This window comes from Dromiciops gliroides, chromosome 2 (assembly GCF_019393635.1).
Source record: "Dromiciops gliroides isolate mDroGli1 chromosome 2, mDroGli1.pri, whole genome shotgun sequence".
NCBI classification, from domain to species: Eukaryota; Metazoa; Chordata; class Mammalia; order Microbiotheria; family Microbiotheriidae; genus Dromiciops; species Dromiciops gliroides.
The window spans coordinates 111850181-111858756 of record NC_057862.1 but is presented as its reverse complement, the minus strand read 5'-3'; the positions used below and the strand labels follow the sequence as shown (position 1 = coordinate 111858756).

The 8576-nt window shown below is 54.8% G+C and overlaps 1 protein-coding gene across 1 annotated transcript; it reads left to right on the top strand.

Annotated features, from left to right (window-relative positions):
* The first annotated feature begins 1161 nt into the window (after positions 1 to 1161).
* TLX1 (T cell leukemia homeobox 1) lies at positions 1162 to 8334 on the top strand. The gene is made up of 3 exons (XM_043988976.1): positions 1162 to 1726; positions 4293 to 4494; positions 8112 to 8334. Exons 1-3 carry the CDS (start codon positions 1162 to 1164, stop codon positions 8332 to 8334), a joined length of 990 nt encoding a protein of 329 aa, XP_043844911.1.
* Positions 8335 to 8576: the final 242 nt, after the last annotated feature.

The window sequence follows — 8576 nt, the reverse complement described above, 5'->3', positions numbered from 1 at the left end:
TCCCTCCAGCCTAAGAGTCCGTTGTTCATCTCTCATCAACTGCCCTTCCTTTACTAGCTTCTTCCCAATCCCACTTCTGGGTCCAGATAGTCTTATCAAAACTAAATATTATTGTCAACCGTTACCCTGTCAACTTTCCTGAAGCTAGGGATGTGAGGGAAGGCATTAAAAATAATGATAAATAAATTTTGGAGGGAGCGCTGCCTGTGTTTTCCTCGAATCACCCGGAGTAGACAGATCTCCATACACTAGGAAGCTAAAACCAGACTCCTTTTTAACCATCAACAACTGAAGCTTAATCTCCAGGTTAATTGACAGGTGTTGTCAACCCTGGATAGAAGCGGCTTCCGTCTTTCCCTTAGACTATTGACGTCTGGGGGACCCTGCTGGTCCAGAGCCCGAGGATCTCAGGGTTTCTGACTTGGGAGCTGGGAGAGGTGAAGGAGAGGCCCTGTTTGCCAGGGTGAGGCCGGGGTTGGCTATTCTCTTTACCACCGCTTCCTCCTCTGTGTCTATGTCCCATTAGTTTCTCTTTCTAGATCACTTCCTACAGTCTCCGACTTTCCTCTTTCTCTTTCTACTGCCTTACCTCTTTTTGGTTCTCCCCCCATCCCCTTTCCCCTTTCTTTCCTTCTTCTTCTATTTCTCGCTCTCTCAGTCTCTCCCTCCGCCCTCTCCTCCGTCTCTCTCTTTTTCTCTCCCTCCCTCTCCCTCATTCTCTCCCCCTCTCCTCCTCGCTGTCATTCATCCCGCTCCTCTCTGCTCCCAGCCAATGGAGAGACAGGGCCTAAAAATGCGAAGCTACATCTCACCCAGGCCTTTTCGCCCAGTGATTGATGTCCCAGAGTCAACAGCGAGCGAGAATCCGGAGGAGGAGAGGAACAGGCGGCGTCCCCCCTCCCCCCGGCTACTTCAACGAACCCTTCCGCACTTCGCCTCCAAGTCTCCCCGAGCACCCAGAGTAAACCCGAAGCTGGTGCCGGCTGCTCCGGCCTCCGCAGCCACGCTGCGATCCGCGCCCCGCTGCGCCGCTCCTACTCCCGGGCCCGCCCAGCCCAGCCCTGCACCACCAACCGGGAGCAGCTCGGCCCCCCCGGCGGCTCTTCGGTGCCTGTGTCGCCGGGCCCCCAGCGGGGCCGGGGCCCGGGCGCGCCGGGGGACATGGAACACCTGGCCCCGCACCACCTCCACCCGGGCCACGCCGAGCCCATCAGTTTCGGCATTGATCAGATCCTCAACAGCCCGGACCAGGGCAGCTGCATGGTGTCTGCCTCGCGCCTGCAGGACGCAGACTACGGGCTCGGCTGCATAGTTAGCAGCGCCTACAATACCATGACCGGGAGTTATGGGGGAGCTGGCGGCGGCAGTGGTAGCGGCGGGGCTGGCCCGGGGCCCGGGCCCGGGGCGGGAGCCGGAGCAGGCGGCGGCGGCGCTGGGGGCTACGGAGGCGGCGGAGGCAGTGCCTGCAGTATGGCCTCGTTGGCGGGCTCCTACAACATGAACATGGCCATGGGCACCGGGGGCGGCGGGAGCGGTGGCGCGCTCAGCTCCGCCGGGGTGATTCGAGTCCCTGCCCACAGGCCTCTGGCCGGAGCCGTTCCTCACCACCAGCCCCTCGCCACCGGCATGCCCACCGTACCCGCCGTACCTAGCGTCAACAACCTCACAGGACTCACTTTCCCCTGGATGGAGAGTAACCGGCGATACACAAAGGACAGGTTCACAGGTGAGCCCGGACTCGTGTCCGCCTCTGCCTCTCTCCCCCACCCTCTGTTCGGGTTCCTGCTCCTCTCTGCGCCTCCAGATCCATCCCGGGTCAGCTTCTCTCCCCCGGCCCGGCCCGTGATTTCCTTTCCGCTTTCATTGCTTCCAGCCTCGGCCCAGCCCGGCCAGCCCCTTCCCTAGCCGCTGCCTCTTCCTCTCTTCGATCTCTGCACCCCCTAACCCTAGTCCTGCTCCGCCTCTCCTCCTCTGGTTCCTGGCTTGCTCGGCCCCAGCCGGGGGATCGAGAAGCGGGGAGCACGAGGGTCTAGGTCTGTGGGATCATTTTTCTCTGTGCGGAGAGGGAACGAGTAGAATCTACGGGCCTGGGTAGGGGACAGGGTGGTGTGGGAAACACTGGAAAAGGAGCACTTTGTACTCTGTGGATTTGTTCTCCTGCCCTCTCCCGCTGTCTCAGGGCAAAAGGTGGACAAATGTAGACCTTTACACTAACCTTAGAACAAAACAACGAATTGAAACGAACCCTAGATGAGCGGAGCTCCGAGCTTACTCCTACGCTGACTCAGAGCAGAACCCACCCGAGCTGGAGGACTTGAGATATATGTGGGGTGGGGGTAAACAGCTCTGGGAAGTCCCCTGGCCAAAAAACTGGGGGAGGGGCAGACAAGGTTTGTATTCTGTCTGTTTCGGTTATACGTGCTTCCCCCCCCCCCCGGCCTTGTTTTATTTTTGGTCTCAGTCCGGGTTTGCCTCCACTCCTCCCCGACCCCCTACTCAATGAATAATGCACCGACCCTGACCGGGCCATCGATCCAGCAGCCCTGTGTGCGACTCCCGGGACGATTACACAGGCTCATTTCTTTCCCCTCCCTTCCTCTCTTCTTTCCTCTTATATCTTCCCAGTGCTGCTCCCCTCCCCAGGGCCCCTGGCCTAACCTCCCCCCAACACACACACACACTCACAGCCCCCTGTTCATTTTCCAACCTGAATTCTGAGCCAGAGCCCGGATGCTGCGGGGCCCTGGAGGGGGAGGAAACCAGTCCCCGCTTGTAATGAAGGTTCCAAAACACGGTTGGGGCTAGGCAGGAGCAGGAGCTGGGGATCAAAGGATTAGTCTCTCAGGCAGAAGTGCCCCCTGTAATTCTAGGAAATCAAGCACTCTGATCCCCAAATAACATAGGGGAAGGGTGAGCGGCTGCTCCCCAATTCCAAAGAGTGGATGCTTCTCATAGGTAGAGTTGGGAGCTCCACCAGGTAGAGTCAGTTTCTCACTCTTCTTTGAGAGCTGTAGGCTCTAATCCCCCTCTCCCAATTTATTCCTCCTGTAGATCCACTAACAGTTGTAAGGAGGTCACTGGAAATTGGCATTTTAGGTCCTAGAAGGACAGAGAGGAGTATCCTTAGGATGCTGGCCCAGATTAGGAGACAGAGGATTTCAGAGTTTGGCCCAGTTTTATTTCTAGGGGACATGGAAGGGACCTCAGCCTATGGTTCTAGAGGCCTGAGAAGGCATAGTGGCACAATGCCCCTGACTCTGGAGAGGGCATCGAGGCTAAGACTGATCCGAGCCCAGTCAACCTGGAATTTACATGAGCAAGGCCTTCAGAGGAAGGCTCTGGGTCTCCAAGAAAAGGGCCCAGGTGGGTTGAAGACTCCGAGGATTAGATCAGTTCTTCTTTTCCCTTCTCCAGATTTGAGGTTGATACAAGCTACATCAGACTTCCCTTTCCAATAAAGCCCTAAGTCCTGAGCATGCCCAGCTAGGCCAAGGTAGGCAATACCTACCACCTGCCAACTTCTCCAGGAATACCCCCTTTAAAGTATTTTGTTCTCAGAGAATATGAGAGTGTCTAAATGTGTGTGTGTGTGTGTGTGTGTGTGTGTGTATGAAGTATGTGTATGTTGTGAGAATGAATTGTGTACTTGTAGGAGAATCGTGCGACTTGCAGGGTTGTGTATGGTGTGTTTGAGTTGACACATATTTGTATCTGTGTGAGGATGTGCTTACATGTGTAAATATGTTGTGCGAGAATATGGTTATGTGTGCCAACCTATAGAATCTTTGCCCTGCTTATCTGATCACAGGCTCCCTCAGCACGAAATACTGGCATTTGCTAGGGGGAATCACCCTACTGGAGTGTTCAGCTCAGGAAGATATTGGAGTGATGGGACTGCTTAGGCATCCCCCTCTTCCTCCTCTCCCCAATCCTCCCCAGACCCTTGGTCTATTCCCATTGAGACAGAAAACTGACACAGATTAGGGGCTTGGATACCTGTAGACCGGAGGAGGGAGCTAAGGTCTTAGTGGTGGCAAAGGGGATTGAAGAAGGATTTCCAGGCAGATATGAGGCAATCCCAGATAGAAAGCTTTGCTGCCAGGCCTGAGCTTAGCTTCCTACCGCTCCCTGCTCTCCGGGCCTGCTCGCTCCCCAGTTCCGGGTCACTAGGGCTCGGCTGCGGTGTGTGCCTTTGCCGTGGACGCCTCCTGACGCTGTGCCGCTTGCTTCTGCCGTCTGTCTGTCTCCCGCTCCAGTGGCCCTCTCACCCTTCACTGTAACACGCCGTATAGGTCACCCCTACCAGAACCGGACGCCCCCGAAGAAGAAGAAACCGCGCACATCCTTCACACGCCTTCAGATCTGCGAGCTGGAGAAGCGCTTTCATCGCCAAAAGTACCTGGCGTCGGCCGAGCGCGCGGCCCTGGCCAAAGCGCTCAAAATGACCGACGCGCAGGTCAAAACCTGGTTCCAGAATCGGAGAACGAAATGGAGGTGAGTCCGCAGGAAACTGGGAACTTCATAAGGGCGGGTTAGCGGCCTGGTTGGCTAAAGCTAGTTCTCCTAATCTGTCTCTGAGAAACTTTCAGTCCACCCTTTCTCCCTCCACTCCTAACCCCGAGATGCGAAGGCCGTGAGTGCGCCGCCGTTTTGAGGTTCAGGGTAGTTATTGCTGATAAAACTGGGAGCCTAAGGCCTAACCATCCTGACTTACCCCCGGCAGCCAGGGATGATCCACTTTGTGTTGATCTGGACAAGATCCTGTGTAGACAAATGATCGGTCTCTTCCGATCACCGCTGCCCCCCAACCCACCCCCAATCTCTTTTTCGTATCCCTGAGCTTGGAAAACCGTGTTAGGTCATTTGGGTGAAGTATACATCCATTATGATGTCCACTTTGGAACCAAACATGACAGTGTATGGGCCTATTCAGTATACCGAAGTGTGTGTTGTGTGTGTCTTTAGGGAGGGTGGTGACGTGGAGTTTGAATGCCTCTGAGAACGCTTCTTTGGGAAGTTCAGCCTGGCAGCAAATATCTCAGAATCAATCCACCTAACACGTGGCAATCTGACGCCGCCGTAACCTCCTCTCCCCAGGGCTCGGGGTGGGGTGGAAGTGTGAGTGAAATAGAGATTCAGGGATTGGAATGGGAAAGTAAGACTGCGACTTTGTTCTACTGCCCTGCAACCCTCAGGTGGGGAGCCCAGGCAAGCTCGCTCATCCTGGAGTCTTCCAGGAGCTGCAAGGGTAGCCAGGCTTCAGGAGGAGGTTCTGCTAACTACCGAGAGACTGAACAGATAATCTAGGTGGTATTTGAATTTGATAAGGGGATGAAGGTCAGAAAGAAGAAATCTAAGTTTCCCGTGGGGGTCTGTACCCATAGCTCCACAGTGGAGCTGTTCCAGTACCCACCTGATTACTTTTCCCGTGTAGTGGCTAAAGGAAATGCCTTCTCCTGAGCTACCCGAGCCAACTAAGGCCCATCATCTAAAACTCCCGCCAAACAACCCAGTCCCAGTAACAATCTCCGCTGGTGGCGGGGAGCAGGTTAGAAGGAGAAAGCCTCACTCGATGGTTTGGATACTAGAGACCATTTTCTTCAGCGAGCCCCAGCCCTCCTGAGGCAGTGACCGACTCTGCTGCCCTACCCTAGAGATGGAAAATCAATCAGTCAGAATCGGGGTTGGGAATGATCAATTAAGAACAGATGGATGTGTCTAAGAGAGAACGAGAGAGAGAGAGAGAGAGAGAGAGAGAGAGAGAGAGCTATCGAGGGAGCTGGGGAGACATTTGCTCTGTCTCCTTCTGTCACACACACTCACAAACACTTTCAACTCTCCAGTACTCACAAAGTCTGTCCATCCACAAACCCTCTCACACTCTTCCTCACACACAGGTACAGACTTGCACAGTTTCTCTCACGAACTGGATCCCTCACAGAATGACAAAATCTGTCTTCTTGTCTCTGTCTCTGTGTCTTTGTTTCTCTCTATCTCACAGTCTGTATGGCTCTCCACCCCCACCCCCCACGCGCACAAACCTACAGACGTTGGACTACACTACATTACACCACACTACACTCACTCACTAACACACACACACACACACACACACACACACACATTCTCACGCCCGATCTTTCAGAGCCCCTGGGGAGCTACAGCTAATGTGAATGGAGTCAGAGGGAGGCGCCGAGCCCGGTCGGGCCGACTGGGCAGAGGAAGGAATTGCAGTTTCCTCTTTTTCTGAATGAAGAAGCTGAATCTGCCAGGGATTCTGCTGTCGTGTCCACAAAGAAGACACGCAGTCCCCGTGGGGTCGAGTTTTCCGCAGTCTTGCATTCCAGGCAGTAGAAGATGGGGGAGGAGGCTTCCAGGAGTCATTAGAGAGGGAACAAGGAAGGCATTTTCTAGGAAGGGGGGTGGGAATGATAAACCAGCCCGAATGCAGAAGCTCACAAAAGCCCAGCTGAGGATTTGGAGAAAGGGGTATGGGGGGAAAAAAGAAAAGAAAGAAAAGGGGTACGGGAAGAGACAGAGAGATAAGACACAGAGACAAGGAAAAATATGAGAATTTAGACAAGGAGACACGAGAAAAAGGGAAAAGAGAAACAGATCCCCAGGAAGGGAAAAAAACCCCAGAGAATTAAATTAATCTTATTCCTAATTAAGAAAAACAAAGATGCCAAACATTTTTTCCGTTTGGAACGAAAACCTTTAATTGGGGGGTGGGAGATCCCAGAGACATAGGAAATGAGGGAAAGAAGAAAACCCAAAAGAAGATATCTAGACAGATTGAAATGCAGAGAGGGGGGAAAGAGAAAAGGAGAAAGGAAGGAAGATAGGAAGAAAAGAAAGAGAAAGGAAAAGAGGAGAGAAAAAAATTACAAAAGGAAAGGAAGAGGAAAGCAGGCCAAGAGGGATCCTCGTTTGCTTTCTGCTTTTTAAATCGATCTGCTACAAATTGCTCCTGGAGGCTCCGGGGACTCACATTAGATCCGTTCACCTTAGAGACAGACGTTTGATCTCAGTTTACAGGCGGGGTGGGGGTGGAGGGAGGTTGCATTAGATGGAATATGTGAGTCATCGCCTCCTCTTACTGGCTTCGTGGAAACCGGACGGGGCTTACTGGGAGCTCGGCACAGGACTAAGGGAGGAACCGGCTCGGCTCAAGGAGTCAGGGAACTCTGAGACCCAGAGTTGGAAGCTCAAGTGATTGGGACACAATCCCTCCTTTTCTCCCCGGCCCGAGACTTGCTTTAGAAGCGGGAATTGGTCGGGGGGGGTGGGGGGCGGTAGAAGGAAGAAAGCAAGTTTGCAACTCCAGGCTGGCTCATTGGAAGCCTGTTGTTTCTGAGTCTGCAGCTCTGAGACGTTCACTCCGTTCTCCCTCCTCAGCTACCCCCCCCCCGCCCCGAGCTAAATGCGTCTGTGTCTATGAGGCTTTGTGGAGCCACCTGTCCGCTCTGTCCTTGTCCCCAGGAGCTTCCAAACAAATGAGGGTAAAGACTCAAGGAGCTTTGCTCGGTGGGTTTTCAAGGAAGCCCCGTGTCCCGGCTATTAAGAGGACGAGGCTCTCTCGAGATTTTCTTCTATGTAGCCAGGGCAGCCGGGGGAATCAGAGTGCAGGGGCCCCTGGGGTAATTGCTAGTTTCTGTCCTAGACTGCCTAGTCTGAGAGAAAGGTGGCGGTGGGCCTCCTACTGGGGGACCAAACTTCTTTTCTGCGCATCAACTCTCCGCACCCCTCAACGCACGCACATAATTTCGGAAGAATTTTCAAAAAATAACCCGAGACCCCGCACTTAGGCTGGTGTTTGGCCTGGAGCTGAGGCTAGAAAGGAGCTGGGAAAAGCAAGGGTGTTGTTCTTCCACCGCTTCCCCAGGCTTCCTTCTTAGTACCTCAGTGTCGGGGTGGGGAGGGGAACTGAGACACCCTTGGGACTGCGGGGAGGGTTCCCTAGGTATCCCTTTTCTAGAGTCAGGAAACTGGTGATCTCGGGAGTTGCAGTTTCCCTGCCTCCAGGTACTGGGGAGAGGAGGGCTGAGGGGAACGAGGCCACCCTGGGTCACGGGCAATGGCTGGCTCTGAAGCGGCTTGTCCCCGTACAGGCGGCAGACCGCGGAGGAGCGGGAGGCAGAGAGGCAGCAGGCTAACCGCATCCTCATGCAGCTGCAGCAGGAGGCCTTCCAGAAGAGCTTGGCTCAGCCACTGCAGGCTGACCCGCTCTGCGTGCACAATTCATCACTCTTCGCCCTGCAGAACCTGCAGCCCTGGTCCGACGACACGGCTAAGATCACCAGCGTCACGTCAGTGGCCTCTGCCTGCGAGTGACCCTCCCTCCAGTCGGGGCCCACCCCGCTAGGTTTCGCTGTCCCCTTCCCACCCTCCTCTTATATCCTAAGCCCCTCCAGGACCCCCGCAAGAGAAGTGGGAGTCCAGACTTTGGGGTTTCGAGCGAGAGGAGCTACCTTCCCACCCTGAGCCCCTGCCCTGCACCCCGCACCCAGCCTCGGGAGACTGCCCGAGGTCGGGGGCTGTGCCTGGAAAGGGGTGGGGGAAATTCCCGAGGGCTT